Source organism: Scyliorhinus torazame, chromosome 1 (genome assembly GCF_047496885.1).
Source record: "Scyliorhinus torazame isolate Kashiwa2021f chromosome 1, sScyTor2.1, whole genome shotgun sequence".
Lineage (NCBI taxonomy): Eukaryota > Metazoa > Chordata > Chondrichthyes > Carcharhiniformes > Scyliorhinidae > Scyliorhinus > Scyliorhinus torazame.
This window is the reverse complement of record NC_092707.1, coordinates 252,616,508-252,637,916: the sequence shown is the minus strand read 5'-3', so window position 1 is coordinate 252,637,916 and position 21,409 is coordinate 252,616,508. Positions and strand designations below refer to the sequence as shown.

The window sequence follows — 21,409 nt, the reverse complement described above, 5'->3', positions numbered from 1 at the left end:
ACTGGAGGCCATAAAAATTATTCAAGAAACTTTGCTGGGCCTCTTTTCCATCGTTTGTGGAACTGGTCAGAGTGTGTACAAGGAAAGCTGTGGTCAATCAAAATGGTTATTGGGTTCCAAACAGAACCTCAGTTAATTAAAGAAAGACTTGCATTTATGCAGCACCTTTTCATGACCACAAGACACCTCAAAAAGAACGTTTTCTGTATTAAAAGGTGTCCATGGCTTGAAATAGCACCAGTGTGTGTTTATGTGGGGTACCTTCAGCTCACGGATAGCAATGTTCAAGAAATGTGGCATCACCTTTGCAGAAGCAATTAGGGATTGAATATTAATGCCATTGACACCAAATCCTGCTTAATTAAAAAAAAATGACATTCAAAATCAGTGATCCTTCCTAGCTGTGAGTTGAACCAAATAGTTTTAATCGATTTGATCTGGAGACAGACTGGGTAAAAGCCATTTATTAGGGATGAACCAGGAGCCAAGAATTGTTGGTATTCGGTGGAATCTTTAAAGAGGAAACCGTCCCAATTTTACAAAGTTCAACAGTTTGTGCACTCGTGGTATTGTCTGTACTAAACCAGCATACTGATAAGTGGTCTCCTGGGCTAGGAATATCCCATTTGGTGCAATTTGCAGAATTTCATTTTGTCGTTACTTTGCTGCTGATATTTTGCACTCGTGTGGTTGGCTTTCCGCCTGTTGCACAATGTCTCCAGCAGGAATAACCCAGTAACTAAGACGGCAGGTGGGACAAACACTGGCACAAATTTACATTAAAATAATGTTGGGGCAGAATCTACTCCTGAGCACTAGCCAAAAGAGGGAGCAGAAATCTTCCCCCCGACAGAGAGAAACTGCGGCTGACTCGGGGGCAGGCTGGGGAATGGGGAGCATTCACCTGCTGTGCACCCACTGCAGGATCGCACAACAAGGGGAACTTACTGATCAGTGGGATGGGTAGGTTGAGCTCCTTATCAAATAGGACAAACTTCTTCTCAATGAGCAAGTGAGACAGGAACAGAAGTTGACTGGTTTAAATGTTTCACAGCAAGGTAGAGAATGAGAGACATTTTATCAGCCACCAAGTCTTACTGATAGCGTACTTAGAAGTACTTCACTATGGCAACAGCTTGGTCTGAAAATCCATTCTGAAGTAAGGCCCAACACTTGCCAGATTTTCCTGTGTGACCAGGAAGGAATAAACTGAAGAGTTATACTGTGTTCCACATATTGATCTGAACAAACACACAAGCACATTGATTTGTATTACATCCAGAACCACACTGCTACGATGATTGTTATTAAGAGGGACCTTTTCTTGTATCATTCTTGCCTCACAGGTACATTCCGTTGATCAGATAATCCGACTCCTCGGACGTTATGGGTCGGAGCTTCTTCAGTTTGTGCCTCACCAACTGCAGCCGACAGCCGATCATCAACAGGAGCAGGGCGGTGATGGCAAGCCCCAGGGCAAGGGGTAGCACAGCACCTGCAAGACAAGTTCAGTCAAATGGTCAGCACCCTTTCCTGGAAAGGGGTGTGGAGGCGAGGTGGTTGAAATGGGGTATGGACAGGGAGAGGGCGGTAAGAGGGGACAAAGAATGGACTGGTGTCTCCCCAGCCCCTGACATACACAGCCCCCTTTATCCCAGTTATTTGTCGGCACGGTGGCACAGTGGTTATCACTGTTGCCACACAGCGCAAAGAACCCGGGATCGATTACGGCCTTGGGTAACTGTGTGGGGTTTGCACGTTCTCCTTGTGTCTGTGTAGAGTTTGCGCGTTCTCCCAGTGGCTGCGTGGGTTTCCTCCTGGTGTTCCGATTTCCTCCAACGGTCCAAAGATGTGCAGGTTAGGTGGGGTTACAGGGATAGTGTGGGGGCGTGGGCCCAGCGAGGGTGCTCTTTCAGAGGACCGGTGCAGACTTGATGGGCCGAATGCCTCATTCTGGACTGTAGGGATTCTCTGGATCCTCACGCGCAGACCCCTCTTGCTCTGTGTTACTTAACTACACTTAGCCCCCAACCATTTTAATGGAGAGGAGGCTTCTGAAAGGGAACCTCAGTCAACACCTGTGTTTCTTGGAGAACTGAGGATGCTGACCTCTGCTCGGTGCTCCAGCTGAGTGTAATTCTGCACTGGGAGTTGGGTCTCACTGAATTGCCTGATGAAAAGAATCAGACGCATTACCCACCTGACTCTGGGGCTGGGTGACCTCCTCTCCCATGGCTGATCTTAGACATCATGACATCATCCTGACTTGTTTTAACCGAGCTCGTCTCCAGGGAGTTACCACCTGAACAAACATCAAAAATGAACTCAGTAAAAAGGGTATGGCAACCCACATAGCACACCTGCTTCCAGGTGTTTGCCCAATTGAAACAGCTTGGTCAACAATGAGAGATACAATAGGATAATGCACAGGATGCATTTGAGACATAATACATGTCTGCTAACAGGTCTGACTGGTATATACATATAATGAGAGCGGCACGGTAGCATAGTGGTTAGCACGGTTGCTTCACAGCGCCAGGGTCCCAGGTTTGATTCCCGGCTTGGGTCACTGTGCGGAGGCTGCACGTTCTCCCCGTGTCTGCGTGGGTTTCCTCCGAGTGCTCCGGTTTACCCCCACAAGTCCCGAAAGACGTGCTTGTTAGGTGAATTGGACATTCTGAATTCTCCCTCTGTGTACCCGAACAGGTGTCGGAATGTGGCGACTAGGGGCTTTTCACAGTAACTTCATTGCAATGTTAATGTGAGCCTACTTGTGACGATAAAGATTATTATTATAGAAAGAACTTGAATTCATATAACAATTTTTATATCCCAGGATGTCCCAAAGTGCTACAAAGCCAAGTGCAATCACTTGTTATAATCCAGGCAGACACTGCAACCAAATTGCACACGGCAAAGTCCCAGCAACAAAATTTAAATGAGTCCCTCTGACACTGAACATATATTTTAAAACTTTCTGCTGAACAGACAATTAAGGTGGTTGACCCGCAGTCTGGAAATTATCCCCAGCAGTCTCCAGAACAAATAATTCTCATTTATAGTGGAAATCTCGTGCTGGGAAGCATATAGTCAACTGTAACTTATTTTAATTTAATAAATATTTATTTTTAATTAATTTATTAATTAGTTCTAGAAATGGCAGTTAGAGGGGTAAAATGCTTCACTTGTGAGATTAGGGAGGTCCATGAAGCTTCCAGGAAGTGCACCCAATTGCAGCTCCTCACAGACCGCATGGATTGGTTGGAGCAGCAGTTAGATGCACTTAGGAGCATGCAGGTGGCGGAAAGCGTCATAGTTTTAGAGACGTGGTTACACCCAAAATGCAGGAAGATAGATGGGTGACTGCTGGTAGGGGCTGGAAGAGGCAGGCAGTCAGTGCAGGAATCCCCTGCGACTGTCCCCCTCTCTACAAAGTATACCGTTTTGGATACCGTTGGGGTGGAGAGGGGGGGACACGCCTATCAGACAAAACAGCAGCAGCAGCCAGAGCACTGGCACCACGGCTGGCTCTGTTGTTAAGCTGGGAGTGACAAAGGAGAGCAATAGTTATAGGGGGCTCTATAGTCAGGGGGACAGATAGGCGCTTCTGTGGACGTGAAAGAGACTCCATGATGGTATGCTGCGTCCCTAGTGCCAGGGTCCAGGATGTCTCTGAATGGGCAGGGGGCATTCTGAAGGGGGCGGATGAACAGCCAGAGGTTGTGGTACATATTGGTACTAACGACACAGGCAGAAAGAGTGATGAGGTTCTGTAGCAGGAGTTCAGAGAGTTAGGTAGAAACTTAAAAAACAGGGCCTCTAGGGTTATCATCTCGGGATTACTCCCTGTGTCACGTGCCAGTGAGGCTAGAAATAGGAAGATAGTACAGCTAAACACAAAGCTATAAAGCTGGTGTAGGGGGGAGGGTTTCAGATATCTGGACCATTGGGATCTCTTCCGGGCAGGTGGGACCTGTACAAGGACAGGTTGCATCTAAACTGGAGGGGCATAAATACCCTGGCCGCAAGGTTTGCTAGTTCCCACAGGAGGGATGTGTGGCAGGGGGGTGGGAACCTGAGCAATAGGTCAGAAGGTGAAATAATTGAGGGGGAACTAGAGAACAGCGCCAGTGAGACAAGAAGCGCAGGCAGGACTGGTGGTCTGAACTGCATTTGTTTCAATGTGAGAAGTATAACAGGAAAGTGAGATAAATCTAGAGCCTGGATTAGTACTTGGAACTATGATGTTGTTGCCATTACAGAGATTTGGTTGAGGGAGGGACGGGATTGGCAGCTAAACGTTCCAGGATTTAGTTGTTTCAGGCGGGATAGAGGGGGATGTCAAAGGGGTGGGGGAGTTGCACTACTTGTTAAGGAGAATATCACAGCTGTACTGCGGGAGGACACCTCAGAGGGCTCATGCAGCGAGGCAATATGGGTAGAGGAATAGGAAGGGTGCAGTCACAATGTTGGGGGTTTACTACAGGCCTCCTAACAGCCAGCGGTCGATAGAAGAGTAAATATGTTGACAGATTTTGGAAAGGTGTTAAAAGCAACAGGATTGTTGTGGTGGGTGATTTTAACTTCCCCTATATTGACTGGGGTTCACTTCTGGATGGGGAAGAGTTTGTAAGGAGCATACAGGAGGGCTTCTTGAAATGATATATAGACAGTCCAACTAGGGAAGGGGCTGTACTGGACCTGGTATTGGGGAATGAGCCTGGACAGGTGGTCGAACGTTCAGTAGGGGAGCATTTCGTGAACAGTGATCATAATTCATAAGTTTTAAGTTACTGTTGGATAAAGTTAAGACAAATCCTCGGGTGAAGGTGCTAAATTGGGGGAGCCAGAGGAAATGGGCGAAGTACTAAATGAGCACTATGCATCAGTATTCACCAAAGCGAAGGACTTGGTGGATGATGAGTCTGCGGAAGGGTGGGTAGATAGTCTGCGTCATATTTAGATCAAAAAGGAGGCGGTGTTGGGCATCTTGGAAAACATTAAGGTAGATAAGTCTCCAGGCCTGATGGGATTGACCCCTGAATACTGAGGGAGGAAAGGGAAGGGATTGCTCGGGTCTTGACAGAAATCTTTTTATCCTCACTGGCTACAGGTGAGGTCCCAGTGGACTGCAGAATAGCTGATGTTGTTCCATTGTTTAAAAAGGGTAGAAAGGATAATTTTGGAAATCGCAGGCCGGTGAGCCTTACGTCAGTAGTAGGGAAATTATTGGAGCGGATTCTTCGAGACACGATTTACTCCCATTTGGAAGCAAATGGATGCATTAGAGAGAGGCAACATGGTTTTGTGAAGGGGAGGTCATGTCTCACTAACTTGATCGAGTTTTTCGAGGCTGTGACGAAGATGATTGATGAAGGTAGGGCAGTGGATGTTGTCTACATGGACTTCAATAAGGCCTTTGACAAAGTCCCTCATGGCAGACTGGTACAGAAAGTGAAGTCACACAGGATCAGAGGTGATCTGGCAAGATGGATACAGAACTGGCTCGGTCATAGAAGACAGAGGGTAGCAGTGGAAAGGTGCTTTTCTGAATGGAGGGCTGTGACTAGTAGCGGTCCGCAGGGATCAGTGCTGGGCAGTTGTTGTTTGTAGTATATATAAATGATTTGGAGGCAAATGTAACTGGTCTGATTAGTAAGTTTGGGGACGACACAAAGGCAGGTGGAATTGCGGATAGAGAGGAGGACTGTCAGAGGGTACAGCAGGATAGAGATCGGTTGGAGACTTGGGCAGAGAGATGGCAGATAGAGTTTAATCCGGAAAAAAATGAGGTAATGCATTTTGGAAGGTCTAATAAAGGTGGGAAATATACAGTAAATGGCAGAACACTTAAGAGCATTGACAGGCGGAGGGATCTGGGTGTACAGGTCCACAGGTCACTGAAAGTGGCAACGCAGGTGGAGAAGGTAGTCAAGAAGGCATACGGCATGCTTGCATTCATTGGCTGGGGCATTGAGTATAAAAATTGGCAAGTCATCCTGCAGCGTACAATAGCTTACATAGTCCACACTTGGTCGCCACACTACCAGAAGGATGTGGAGGCTTTGGAGAGGGTACAGAAGAGCTTTACCAGGATGTTGTCTGGTATGGAGGGCATTAATTATGAGGAGAGGTTGGATGCTTCACAGCGCAAGGGTCCCAGGTTCGATTCCCGGCTTGGGTCGCTGTCTGTGCGGAGTTTGCATGTTCTCCTCGTGCCTGAGTGGGTTACCTCCAAGTGCTCCGGTTTCCTCTTACAAGTCCCGAAAGACATGCTAAAAGGAATTTGGACATTCTGAATTCTCCCTCAGTGTACACGAACAGGTGCCGGAGTGTGGCGATTAGGGGGTTTTCACAGTAACTTCATTGCAGTGTTAATGTAAGCTTACTTGTGACACTTATAAAGATCATTATTATTATAACTCAATTTGTTCTCACTGAAACGACGGATGCGGAGGGGCAACCTGATAGAAGTCTACAAACTTATGAGTGGCATGGACGGAGTGGATAGTCAGAAGCTTTTTCCCAGGGTGGAAGTGCCAATTACTAGGGGACATAGGTTTAAGGTGTGAGGGGCAAAGTTTAGAGGAGATGTGAGAGGGAAGTTTTTTTTACATAGAGGGTAGTGGGTGCCTGGAACTTTCTGCCGAAGAGATATGGAAACAGGTAAAATAGAGCTGTTTAAGGGGCGTCTTGACAAATACATGAATAGGATGGGAATAGAGGGATGCGGACCCCTAAAGTGTAGAAGGTTTTATATTAGACGGGCAGCATTGTCGGCGCAGGCTTGGACGGCCGAAGGGCCTGTTCCTGCGTTGTACTTTTCTTTCTTCTCAGTTTCAAGCCTCGTTATGTCTAAACAGCTTCAAATGGACCACTTGGGACGGCACAGGCTAATTTAAAAAGGAGCCACAGGAGTGTCATTTTCATTGGATAAGCCCGCCTTGCTAGCAGAGTCCAGGGGTCTGTTGAAGACAGTGGCTTCCCAAACACCAGACCCTCAATGTGAATGACACCCCCATCAACTCATTGTGACTGAGACATAATCAGTCCTGAAAACAGAGCCAAATTCCAGACACGGAATAAACATCCTTTGTTGAAGTCACTGTGGAGAAGGAAGGTCACACGGCCCATGACCCTGGCCTTTCAATATTACTTTTCCGAGCTGTGCAGCCAGTCTGCTGTTTAACATCCAACTGACAGGACACACAAAAGCAAGCTCTGTCCCGATTGAACCACTGGCCCAGTTTACCTAACTCTACTGGAAACTTTTTATGCTCGTCTATCGATCTGATGCCATCTCTGCGTACTTATTTCATCTTATAACATTAGTACCATCTGAAAACCAAATTTTACACCACCAATCTCCAGCCAGCAGGCCATTGAATGCCGCTGTGAAAGAATTCTTCATTGGACTCAAACGTTGGGGTTCTGGGACTCATATGAACCAATATTCATCTTCTCCTTGTACTATAAAACTTCCTTCTCTCTATTCCTCCCTTTACTGTGTGAACGCGAAGTGGGATGTTGCAAACATTTCTTTTCATGGGTTTTGAATGTGTACAATAAACTAACCTGCTGAGTTAATCCTAATTCGAGTTTGCTATGGGATTATTAGTAAACTTGGATTACACACAAATCAAGGGGTTGGGAAACTATGCCATCACTTATTCTTAAAACAAATTAATTCAAAACACCTTCTGTTTATGGACATGTGGTTTGAACTGATCCCCGCCTGTCCGTATCAGCAAGAATAGTTAATACATCTTTGATGGTGTTGTCAAGATGAGAATGTTGGTCAAGAGACTGGGAGAAGTGCCCCTATCTAGAATTGCCAATCATGAATTTCTAGCAAGCAGATGCATGGAATATAGTTATCAGTTCCAGGGCATTTCTTTAGGGAGAATGAGTCTGGTGGAATTGGTCCCTTCAGCCAAGGCAACAGTGAAACACTTATCCAGGCAATACTGAGAATATGAGCAGCACAGGGTGAGATATTATCAGAAGAGCGAGCAGGGCAATAACATAAAAATGTAAGAAATAGTAGCAGGAATCATACTTCCCATTGAGCTGCCTTCATTTTTCAATAAGATCATGGCTGATCTTTGACATCAACTCTACTTTCTCATCCTATCTCTTTACCCCTGGATTTCATTATAGAGTCCAAAAATCTACCAATCTCAGCCTTGAATATACTCAACAGTTGAGCATCCAGAACTCCTCCCGAGATAGGGAATTCCAAAGATTCATGACCCTCCGAGTGAAGACATTTCCTCGCAACAGGAGAGTGAACAGGTCAGTGAGATTTAACAGGAGGGCGTCTAGACGAGGTTGACATAACAGGAGAGTGTGTAGGACAGAGTGAAAGCTAACAGCAGAGTGAGCATTTTTCAGCATTCTTCCCCAAGGCTCTTGATTTTGGTTAAATTTCAATAACATCCAATAGTCCAATTACTTTGTTCCTCAGGTAACAATCACTGAACCAGACTCTATTGGCTCAGCCATGTTATCCTTGGTTCAGTGATCGAATTCTTGCCGCTTCTTGCAGAAGGTTGTGGGCTCTGGTGCCACTCTAGACAACGCAAACACCTAGGCACTGCAGTACCCGGGGAGAAATGTCTTATGCTTGAAAGGTCAAACCGAGGGTCCGTCTGTCCAGTCAGCAGGTGATCCTACAGCATACTTTGGAGAGCAGGAAGGTTACTCCCAGTGCAACGGCCATTATCTATCCCCTCACCAACACCACAAAACAGATTATGTGGCCATTCTGATCACATTGCTGTTTTTAGGAGCTGGCTGTGTGAAAACTGGTTGCTGCATTTCCTACATTACAAACGGTGACTACACTTCGAGAAGAAGTCATTCACTGGTTGCAGAGCACTCTGGGTCATGCATAGGTTGTAAAAGGTACTCTACGAAAGAAAACCTTTCTTGACCAAATCCACTGTTTTGTCAGAGTTCTCGAATTACAAAATAACATTGCATTTTGCACATGCACCTTCTTTTTCAAAGAACAAAAAAAACTGCAACTGTTCTCAGGTTTGCTGTGCTTACCTTGCACTTCTGCACATTCATTCTCACAGTCCAGTTCCTGTAGGAAGTTATTCCTATTGCCCTGGCACCCACTGTAGATAAAGTGCCTGCAGGTTTGCGAGGAGCTATCGAAGTACCAGCGTGGGAAATGGCCCTCGCAGGGACCCGTGGCAGGAGAGGCCAAGCAGTAAGCTGCAAAAGTTATTAAAAAATCAGTAACTTGAACTTGTATAGCATACTTAATGTTAAGTAACAGACTTAATGTCATTAAATCAAAGGGCTTTACAGTAACATCTTATCTGACAAGAATTGATACCAAACTTAATAAGGAATAAACTAGGACAGAGGACTAAAAGGTTCGTCAAAAATAGGTTTTAAGGAGCTTCATAAAGGAGGAGGGAGAGGTAGTGAGGCAAAGAGGTTTAGGGGGAGAAGTTGAGAGCTTAGGTGATAGGCAGCTAAGGCAGAGCCACCAATGGAGGGTGAATTAAATTGGGGGTGCACAGGATGTCAGAGTCAGAGGAACACAGAATTTATGGACGGTTCTATGTCAGGGAGAGGTTCCAGACATTGGAACGGGTGAGGCCATGGAAGGATTTGAAAACAAAGATGAGAATTTTTAAATTTGAGCTATTGACAGACCGGGAGTCGATGTAGATCACAGAATGCAAGATGTGCAGGACTCGGTGAAAGTTATGATACGGGCAGCAGAGTTTTGGATGAGCTCAAGTCTACACAAAGGGCAAGTGCAAGGGCAGCCGAGAAAGCACTAGATTGTTTAGGGACAGGCCAAATGTGGACCATTATGCGTTGAAGTAGGAGACAATGTAAAAGTGAGAGCAGGAGGAAGGGAGGTTTAATGTGGCAGCTGCAGGGAAATCAACATTTAGGGGGCAGAAAGCATAGTTTGTCAACAATACGGAGTGTCCCAGATGGAATGAAGGCCTCCTAGCATCAGGTGGGGAACACTTCAAATTGGATGGAAAGGATACTGGAGAGGGAGCAGAAGGATCCACGTTTGGAAACAAAACGCAGGGAAGAATAGGCAAAGAGTATTGGGAACGAGGAGCTAAATTCAAGAACAGAACCTGAAGGTAATCCTCTCTTAAGCTTAGCTTGAGTAGCTGCCCAAAGGATAAAGTACATTAGGGAGGTGAACACGTGGCTGAAGGTGTGACGTGAGAAAGTGGGGATCAATTAAGTGGGAGAGGCAGAAGGCGGGTGCTCATATGGAACAGGTAGGAGAGGCAGGAGCTCAAAAACAACACCAGGGAAGAGAGCATAATACCAGTCAGAAGTTCTGCTTTTAGGTATCACAGGTAGAGGGAAAACTAAAAGATGTAAAGTAATTAAACCAAAGAGAGAAATAGGAAATGCATAAATAAAATATGAGAGTACAAGCAGAGTTTTTGGTGCAAATAAGCATCTTTTATATAAACACAGAGTATAAATTACAAACTTAGTGAATTATAAGCACCAGTTCAACTTGGAGAGTATGATATAGATCTGCAGTAGAGGGACATGGCTGTACAAGACTGTAAAAACTGCCTGTAAGGCTGGAAGAGGGTGGCACAGTGGTTAGCATTGCTGCCTCGCAGAGCTGGGAACTGGGTTCAATTTCGGCCTTGGGTGACTGTGCGGAGTTTACACATTCTCCCCGTGTCTGCAAGGGTTTCCTTCGGGTTCTTCAGTTTCCCCCCACAATCCAAAGGTGTGCAGGTTAGGTGGATTGGCCATGCTAAATTGTCCTTAGTGTCCAATGGCAAGGTGAGTTTACAGGGTTGTGCGGATAGGGTGGGGGAGTGGGCTCTTTCAGAGGGTCAGTACAGACTTGATGGGCCAAATGGTCTCCTTCTGCACTGGAGGGATTCTATGAAGACGGTCAGGATTGGAAATGAAATATATCAGCATACAAGGTCTACAGGAAAAAAATGATAAATGAGGAAGAGTAACCTTAGTAATTGAGGACTAACTCATTTCAATGATAAAATAGATAAATAGGCAGTGTAAACATTAAGAGTAAGACTAAGAAATCGTAAAAGATTTAAGATTGTAGTGAAAATTGTGCATCAGCTCGCTGGTAGCAGCTGTGGAATTGATATACTGTGTAAATGCTGAGATTAGACAAGTATGGAGCAAAGACAGAGTGGCTTTAATGGGGAATGTTAACCAATTGGGATATGCAGATTAGCAAATGTCAGAAAAGTGGGGAATTTCTTGAATGGGTCTGGGATGGTTTTCTGCAATTTGTCCTGGAGCCAGCAAATGTGGCATGACATATTACACATGATCCAGATTTAATTAATAGCCTCATGATGCATGAACATTTATTTATAGTCACCACACTGTGTGTAGTGACAGCAGGACCTGAGGCCTCATGTACAGTGATCCTTGAAGATGGCAGGACAGATTGAGTAATTAGCAAAGCATATGGGATCTTTTGGGCTTCATAATAGTGGTAATAAAAAGACAAGCAGGGAAATTATGCTGAACCTTTAGAAAGCTCTGGTTGGGCCTCAACTAGAGAATTACGTTCACTTTTGGTCATCGCCTTTTGGGAAGGATGTGAGAGTCCTCGACAGAGAGTGCAGAGCTTTACCAGAATGGTCAATGATTTCAGAAGAAAATTGGATGGGCACTTGAGGGAAATAAACTTGCTGAGCTACAGAGGGGTAGAATGACTGGACTGCTCTACAGAGGGTTAACATGGACTCAAAGGGCTGAATCGTCTCCATCTGTGCTTTAATGACTATAATATAATTAATTTAAATGGGGAGCTTGAAAGGGAGAAATGGGAAACAGCTAAGATTCCAGGTTCAGCCAAGGCCAACTTCAACGGGACGAGACAAGAGACTGTCCACAGTAACCTGAGAAAATCCATGAATGGGTAAAATAGTAGAAGATCAGTGGGTGGTAATACAGAGCCAGTTTATAAACTTAAGGAGAAAGAGCTGCACTTTCCAATTAAGATAACAATGGATAATGAAAAAGCGTTAAGAGACAATGTAAAACCAAAAGAGAAAGTATACAAAAAAAAAGCACAGATCCTTGTAAATGGGAGCGATACAAAGGCCAGCAAATGGTGACAAAACCATTAAGGCAGCACGGTAGCACAAGTGGATAGCACTGTGGCTTTCACATAGTTTATGAAACTAAACTGGCAATGGATATCAAAATCAACCTAAAAACCTTTACAATTACATTGGATCAGGAGCAATTAGGGTCCCTTAAAGACTGACAATGATGATAGCCCAAGTGATTAGCACTGTGGCTTCACAGCGCCAGGGTCCCAGGTTCAATTCCCTGCTGGGTCACTGTCTGTGCGGAGTCTGCACGTTCTCCCCATGTCTGCGTGGGTTTCCTCCGGGAGCTCCGGTTTCCTCCCACAATCCAAGGACTTGCAAGTTACGTGGACTGGCCATGATAAATTGCTCTTAGTGACCAAAAAAGGTTAGGAGGGGTTATTGGGTTATGGGGATAGGGTGAAAGTGAGGGCTTAAGTGGGTCGGTGCAGACTCGATGGGCCGAATGGCCTCCTTCTGCACTGTATGTTCTATGTTCTATATGTATGATCAATAGAATTAAGGACATTATGGACATGCTGAATTAGTATTTATAATAGAGGAACAGGTCAGCTTGCCAGACTACACAAGGAAACTAGAACAGAGGACGCTGGAAAACCTCAGCAGGTCTGCCAGCATCTATCCGGAGAGAAATAGAGTTAACGATTCGAGTCCATTGACCCTTCATCAGAACTGAGAGGGAGAATGTGGAAACTGCAACAAAAAGTAGCAACTTTAAGGACAAATAACAGATGCCCTCGTGTGAGAGGTGGAGGGGATGCTTTGCACTGAAGTGATACATGTATTGAATATTTTAAAAAAAGAAAGGGGGGGGGGTTTAAGATGGAGGGGAAAGGTAACAATCTAAAGCTGCTGAACTCAATGTTGAGCCCCGAGGGTGGCAATGTGCCCAACCAGAAGATGAGATGCTGCCCCTCCAGCTTATGCCAGGCTTCATACAAGATGCACTGCATAAATTCACCAAGCTCCTTAGGCAGCAAACCACAAGGCTCCAAACCCACAGCTTTAACATCAAGGACAAGGGCAGTAGATACATGTGAACCTGGAAGTTCCCCTCCAAGTCACTCACCATCCTGACCTGGAAATATGTCGCTGTTCCTTCACTGTCACTCGGTCAAAATCCTGAAACTCCCTTCTTAACAGCACAGCGGGTGTACCTACACCACATGGACTGCAGCAGTTCAAGGAGGCAGCTCACAACCACCTTCTCAAGGGCAATTAGGGATGGAGAGCAAATGCTGGCCTAGTCAGCAATGCCCACATCCCGTAAAAATGAATTTTTAAAAATTCTGCAATTTATAAAAGGTGAACAGGTAACTGAGAAACGACAGACCTGGCATCTTTATATCTGTTGTTCGGAAATGATTTGTCCATAATTCAGGATTTAACCAAGAGGTGTAGGTGGGACAGTGCAGGAAGTTGGATGCTGAGATAGATGATCAGACATGATCAAACTGAACGGTGAAGCTGACTCGAAGGGCTGATTCCTGTCCTTATTTCTTATGTTGTTCTGTGTGCTTTTAATAATGACAGAAATGCAAATGCCTACTTGTGACACTAATAAAGATCATTCTTATTACTACAGCTTTCTGGACTCAACATTGAATTCAACAATTTTAGATCATAATCTCTGCCCCTCCATCGTGTTTCAAGTGTGTGTTTTCTTTGCTAGTTGTTTTTTTCTCGTTTCGTTTAACAGCAGCAGTTTCCTTAAATAGCAACTTCCCATAAATGTGCAGGGGGTGCAACACCTGCCCTTTTACCTTCCTCCCTTCTCACCATCCAAGGCTCCACCCACTCCTTCCAAATGAAGCAACAAATTACTTGCACTTTTTTCATTTTAGTGCACTGTATTTGCTGCTTGGAATGTGGTCTCTGTTAAACATAGATTTGTTAATTGCTTTCTTACACATACCTGGAAATTGGCCAGCGTTGGACTTGTCCTTCCCTTCCGCTCTTGATGACGGTGTCATCTCAGTACTGAGCTGTTCCACAGGTTTTTGGCTTTCCATCGAAGCCTTCTGAAAGCTGTCACCACCTTGCCCTGAGTCTGAAGCAATTGTCGTAAGAGTCACTGACTTCCGACCTACATTAACTTGAGCAAACAAAAGAAATCAGCTTAGATCACCAATTTCCAGTTCTCTCCAAACACCCCCCCCCCCCCCCCCCCATACTCAGGGGTTGCACTTACAGTTTAGGCAGAAAGTTTCATCTGACTTGTCGGGGCACTGGGCTGTCCCGTCGCAAGCCATAGTGATATCGATGCAACAGCCGTCATCACAGATGAACTGGTATCGTGAACAAACTCCTGTACAGTCTGTGAAGGAAAGAAAAAACAATTGTGCATCAGGAGACGCCAGTGCTGCTATTCCAGGCAGGAGCCGGCATTAAAATATGAGGCAGGCCAATCTCACAACTGAGCTTGCCATTTCTGTCATTATTAAAAGCACACAGAACAACATATGAAATAAGGACAGGAGTCAGCCCTTCGAGTCAGCTTCACCATTCAGTTTGATCATCTATCTCAGCATCCATCTTCCTGCACTGTCCCACCTACACCACTTGGTTAAATCCTGAATTATGGACAAATCATTTCCAAACAACAGATATAAGGATGCCTGGACTGTAATCTCACAACTGCTGCTGCACTGGGGAGATACTTAACATTTCTAAACTAAATTTATTTTTCCAGTTATATTTTAATGTTGTCTTGCCCCCCCCCCCACCAATGTATTGATGCAAGTTTTTGTTTTCAGGAAGTTGGTGTTGGTGGTAAGGCCAGAATTTGATGTCCATCCCTAGTTTTCTCTTGAACAATGCCACCAGTTTGATACATCTGAGGGGCTTTGATACATCTGTTAGGCCATTTCAGAGGGAGATTAAGAGTCAATCCCGTTCACTAAAACGTCACATATAGGTCAGACCAGGTAAAGAATGCAGGTTTCCTTCCCTGAAGGATATTAATGAACCAATTGGGTTTTTACAAAAATCCAACAGCCTCATGGCTATTTCTTTTTACTGATTCCAGATTGTAATTTTGAGATTTTTTTTTAAAACGCTGAATTCAAATCGTCAAACTGCCACGTTTAAACTTGCATTCTCCAGATCAGTAATCAAGGCCTCTGGATTACTTGCCCAGTAACAGAACCACTATACTTCCCATGACAGGAGTTACAGGATAACTTAAACTTGCCTTTTTAAACTGCGTCAATTGCAGATGTCAGTGATGCCAAGTTTAAGCTGTTGAATAGTGGGTGGGGGAGGGAATAGAATTGGCATTAGGTCACATTTCACATCTGCAAGATGGTCACCTTTGTGCCAGTTGAAATCTTTGACAGTTGAAAGGATCTGAAAACGTTATTTTGCTTTGCTTCAAGCAACCTTTATTCTGTGAAGTGAATAAAACCAGCCCGTTGAAATCGCTCAAGCTCACAAAGTATCTGCAGTTCACTTTCATGGAGGAAGTACAGATTGGCTAATGGATGGAACTAAGGAAAAATAATACAGGTGCTAGAAATCTGAAATAAAAATAGAATTACTCCATCCTACCCTGATCCCTCCGTCCTGGGATTCCAGCACCATTCAAATAAAGCTCAACCAACAGTATTCCATTTTTTGAGCACACGCCTTTCAACCTAAACAATGATTTCAACTGCTTTACATCATAATCGCCACTCTCTTTTCTCAAAGAACAGGTGCTTGTTGAGTCTGCAAGAACCACTTACACCTCCATTGGACTCATCTTTTGTTTATTTATCTCATTGCCAACCCAATTTGTTTCCCACCATCAACATCTTTGTTCTGCCCTCTACCATATCGCAGACCATTAATCTATCTTTCCCTCTCCCTTGACAATGGCTTAAAAACTGTTCAATCTCGAACTTCTGCCATTGCTGAAAAGGAAAGGCAATTGATCTGAAAGGTTAACTGTTGATCCTGCCTAACACACAGAATGTTTCTGGCCTGTTTGGTTTTATTGATGGTTAATGCTGAAGATGTCCCTGCATTGACTCCATGGCACAGAAGGACAGTGGACTCTTTAACAAGTAGTGGCGATGCAGTGCGTACGATGGAGATGGCAGCAGAACTTGAGGGGCAAGTTATTACAAGTTACATAAGGGAAGATTTAGATTGGAGTTTGATCATTCCTCTTTACCCAGAGAAATATAAACTTGTGGATGTGGTGAATGTTGTTTTGTCTGAGATCCTTTAAATAAGAGCTGGGTCTGTTTCTACTGGTTTAGAGTTCGCCAAGAGCTAAAGTACATAACTGCTCACATTAATCACGGTCAAAAAGTGGGGTCCTGCACAGGTTTCGATCACTCGAGACGCTTGAGACATTTTCCAGTCCTTTCCCTTTCATTAAACTGTTTTTTCATTCTTCCCAAGAGATTACATGGCTCTGGGAGGGGAGCATCTGTATTTTGATACATTGGATATCACGACAATTTGGCACAGGCGGAATGTTTCCTGTGTTATTTTTGTATGTTTGGCTGTAACTTACCTTGTGAACTGAAGCCTCTTCAAGCACTGCTTCTCAATGGGGGGGTGAGTCTTGTGTCGTATACTCTGATCTGGGGTCACTGGTGAGTGGGCGGCAAGTATCTCCAGTGATGCCGGAGCTGGATTGGCCTCCATTGCTTGCTGCTCCTCTCCTTCCTCCAAAAGAAAAGCAAAAAAATACAGGGGAATTCCCAAAGGGAAACACTGTCTGAAATGGTGGGACCAGATTGAGGCCTGATCAACCTGCAGAGGCCATCCCCCCTCACCCCCAAAATCTCCCCCCACCACTGGCCACACTGCTGCATCAGTAAATCTCAGGCACGAGCCAGTCGGCGAGGCACAGGAATAAGGTTGTTTGATCGGAGATGGTGTGTGACTAAAGCATTTGGAAGCCGCTCAGCCACACAATAGAAAGGAGGTCAAAGCTTTGGAGAGGGTGCAGAGGTGATTTACCAGAACAATACCAGGGACTTTGGTTATGTGGAGAGGCCCGAGAAGCTGGCTTATTCTCCTTACCACAGAAAAGGTTATGGGAAGACTTAATATGGGTGCTCTAAATTTTGAAGGGAACTGATCCAAGTAAATAAAGAGAACTATTTCCACAGGCAGGAGAATAAATCACCAGACGACAGAGATGTAAGCTAATCGTCGAAAGAATCAGCAGAGATTTTGCGTAGCGAGTATGGTCTGTAAAGCATTGCCTTAAACAGTGGTAAAAGCACATTCAACGTTAGTTTCCAAAAGGGAATTGGATGTATACTTGAATTGGGAAAAAAACAGCAAAGTTTTGGAGAAAGAGTGAAAAGTGGGACAATTGAATAGCTTTCCAAGGGTCAATGCTGCATGATTTTGTCATCTTGTAATTTGACCCAAGATGGCCAGCACAGCTACATTTCTTTGTGCCCTCAGGGATACGGACGTTTCCAGTTAACCATCTTCTCCTTGAAGCACTGGAGCCCCTGTGCTGATAGTGTTACTCGGACATATGAAGATTGGCCTTCTTTAGACCAGTGGCAGATAGGAGGTTCCTTTGAGAACACCGGTTGGATGATCAGTGATTGTGACATCAGCTTCTACGTTCACTGCAATTGTTTCAGCACGGAGGTCTGGTACAGGCACAGTGGAGGGGGAGCAGATAGGGCTATAGAAACATAGCATCAGGAGCAGATACCTGGCTGAGTTGAGCTCTTTCTTCACTGTTAGTTCTTCAAGGCTGACAATGCTCCTCTGATAAGTTACCAAAGGCTCTCCAGCTGAAACACACCACACGATGCCTGGTATGTTCATGAAACAAAGACAGGGGGTGCAATTCAGCCAAAACATTTTGAAGTGTCATTTTAGGCAGGTTTGACGAGGTGTTTTCCGTCGGCTTTTTGGGTGAGATCCAAATCCAGGATTCACCCAGACTTGGGACAGTTTTTGGGTCGTGGGGAGTTTCTCACCGGGTCTAGCCCACACTTAGAAATTTTTTCAGCAGTGGTGAGTTGAACTCGCCGAGGTGACCAGCTCCTCAGGGATGGGGCCACTATTTTGAAAGGGTGCCCCAAAGTCCCCCACACCTCCCACCCACATACATACAATGCCCCCCTCCCTCGCCCCCCCCCCTCCCCCGCCCCCCAAGCAAGACACCCTGCTATGGGGTCGTTGAGGGACACCCCTTTCAGGGCCCCACCTTTACCATCAACCTTTATGAGGCCCCTTCACCCCCCTCACCTCTCCTTTCATAGTAGCATGGCCCCCCTCAGACTCCAACCCTTGACAGTACCACCTTGGCACCCAGGCAGTGCCAAGCAGGCACCCTAGCAGTGCTAAGTTGGCACTGTCATGTCCAGTTGGCACTGCCAGAGTGCCCAGGGAGTGCCAGGGTATTGCCCTGCCCCCGACAACTCAGGGAGCTCTAATGGTTTCCGAGACCCCCACCTCACCCACCGCGGTGACTCCTGGGTGCCAGTTGAATGGGGTGTTGACACTTTAAATGAGCCATTAAATATCATTATCTGGATCATGCCCAGCGAGGGCTGGTGACTTCCAATCGGTTTGGCACCCAGTGCGAAGCCCGATTTGGACTTCGACTGTGATTCACCTGTTGCGCTCAGCTTGGTACCGGGCATAACGTGGTAGCTGAATCGCGCCTTGAGTGTGCAGGAGAGTGAGCATAAGGGTGGAGTGAGAGAGCATGTGAAAGTGAGAGTGGAATCGAGGGAAACCTATTGAATGTAAGCAAGAGTGAGAAGGAGCGAGAGAGAGGGCTAGAAAGGGTGCTCCTGTGAGAAAGAGTGCGAGATTGTGTGCGCAAGTCAGGGTATTTCTGACAGTGTGTGAGATTGTAAGGTTGCGATGAGAAAAAAAATGAGTGAGTACATGTGAGAGAAGAGGAGGATGGTGTGAGAGGTTACGAATGAGCACAAGTGGAGGAGCGTGAGGAGAGGGTGAGCGTAAGTGAATGTTTCTGACACCATGCGAAAGAGGTGTATGAGAAGAAGAATGGAGGAGTTAAGAGTGAACACAGGTGAGAGAGGATAATGACAAATGTGAGTGAGTTTGAGAGAGTGAGTGGGAGTGTATTAGGCTGAGACACAGACGTGCAGTAAGTACAAGGCTGACAACGGATTAACACAATGCCAGCTCATTGCCCAGGTAAAAAACGAAAAATAACCCAAAATGCTCGTTGAATTAGAAAGTACCAGCAGTATTCTGCAGAATCAGTGTAGATCAGAACACAAAGATTAAACCATATATGACACAGCCACACGCATGAACACACAAACAGACACACAGAAATACATAAATGCAATAAACACACAGTGTACAATAATTTATAGTTACAGTAACACAGGACAACACAAAATGCACAGCTACATGGAACAAAATACTTACTCAAGCAAAAAAAGAAATGCACACCCCACGCAACTATATACAGCAACATACACAAGCTGCAAAACAATATGAAGACAACATACACAACTCGTAGAACAGTAACAAGCAGATGTTAAACAAGCATTGACATATGTAACACATACACAGCAATAAAGAACAACATGCAAACTACAGCTGACTACTCAATTTCCCATATAGATCAGTACATATGTGGGCGGAATTTAATGGAAATATCTTTAAGTTCATTTGTGGCGGGTTTTTCTGGGGATTGGGCGAGTTCCCCACCGGTATCAAACAACACTTAGTCACTTTTTTGGGCCCTGGGGAGTTTCTCACCGGTTTATCCAACACTTCAAATTTTTTTCATCACTGGGGAGCTCAACTCGGAGATCGGACTACCAGTTTGAAATGGTGCCCAGATCTTTGAGTGAGCTTGTGGGTCCCCCACACATGGGTATTACCTCACAACCCCCCTCCCCCTCAAGTAAGGACATCCCGCTATGGGGTCCCTGGGAGTCCCCCCTCTTCAGGCACCCCAACCCCCTTAAAGGTCACAAACCCCCAACCCCAGGACCACCACCGGTCACCCCCCAACCTTCCAGAGGCCCCTACTTACCTATCCTGCACCCACCACCCTTCAAACACCCCTCCATCCTCCTTTCATGGGCATGGCCCCCCATGGGCACGACCCTTTGCACTGCCACCCATGCAGTGCTCCTGACAGCTTGGTACTGCCACCCAGACACCTTGGCAGTGCCAGCTGGGCAGTGCCAAGGTGCCCACATTCTGGGGGAAGGCCAAGGAGCCACCCTGCACTATCCTTGACCACCCAGGTGTCTCCGATGGCCCAGGAGACCCCACGGGTGCCGTTCCACCTGGTCCACATTTGTGTGGACGATCACTGAACGGTACCCGGCTGCCTGCCTCCCTGGGGAGGCCGGTAGATCCCGGGTAAGCAGCCGAAGTAGGTTTAAAATCTACTTAGGTGTGTGCCATTTGGCCACACCCCTTTTGGGTGTGCTTCAGATTCCGATCCCTTGCGGGACTTGGGTAGATCCTGCTGCCGGGAAGCCTGCGAGAGGTTTCTCCTGGGATCTACCAGTCACATTGTGCTCTTGCTCGAGCGCAACGCGGCCACAAAATCATGCCCATAGTTTAAAACCATCACCTTCTGTATTGTTGAAAGCCATCAAAGGCCAGGAGAATGCCTAGAGTAAACAGCCATTCAGGCCCAGGCAACATAGGTTTAAGTTCACAGTAGATGTGGTGGTGGGGAAGGGGAAATTCTGAGAAGCCAGATCTGCAACCTACTGCTGTGCTTCAAGCTGCTTGACTTGCAGTTTTCTTCTAGTTGCAACCTTGGAAGGCAAAGTGCAGTGAGACCTTTTCAAATTCAGGGTAAACTGGGAAGTGGCCCGAGCATTGATTTGTCACACATCACTTAAGGTTGGATGCAATTGATCTGTTCCATCCCCAGCAAAAGAACCACAAAAGACTATTGTGATTGAAGGAGAAAGCCCAAGTCTATCCTTCCGGAGGCAACTAGGGATAAGGTGACAAACCTTGATGGGATGGATACATTCTGGAAGTTATCACATGACCAACTTCCAACCATTGGTCATCTGACATCTCCATGATTGGATTATTCTTGACAGTCCGTCTTTTCCCCCCCTCATCTATATATTTTTTTAAAGTACATCTATGAATTCCTACCCCCGCCCTAGTAACTCACAGGAGACTTATCTAATTCAAGATGAATTCACATGGGGATTCCTGAAAAGTTTAACGTAACCTTAACTAAGGACAGACAACAATTACTTCAATGAAGGTAGGTTCGAAGGTACCGGCCAGAAAATCATGAGCCAAACACACACCACTTAAATTCAACCAGTAGGTTGCCCATTGCCTAAAGA

The 21,409-nt window shown here is 45.6% G+C and overlaps 1 protein-coding gene across 1 annotated transcript in view; it reads right to left on the bottom strand.

Moving 5' to 3' along the window:
- Positions 1–449: 449 nt before the first annotated feature.
- lrp11 (low density lipoprotein receptor-related protein 11) overlaps positions 450–21,409 on the bottom strand; it is a 38,522-nt gene continuing 17,562 nt past the window's right edge. Inside the window, exons 4-8 of the mRNA XM_072504667.1 lie at positions 14,308–14,433; positions 14,032–14,211; positions 9,055–9,225; positions 2,201–2,302; positions 450–1,495 (exon numbers count right to left, since the gene is read on the bottom strand). Of these exons, the coding sequence (XP_072360768.1) occupies positions 1,341–1,495; positions 2,201–2,302; positions 9,055–9,225; positions 14,032–14,211; positions 14,308–14,433 (734 nt within the window). The 3' untranslated portion in view covers positions 450–1,340. The remainder of the gene's footprint in view (positions 1,496–2,200; positions 2,303–9,054; positions 9,226–14,031; positions 14,212–14,307; positions 14,434–21,409) is intronic.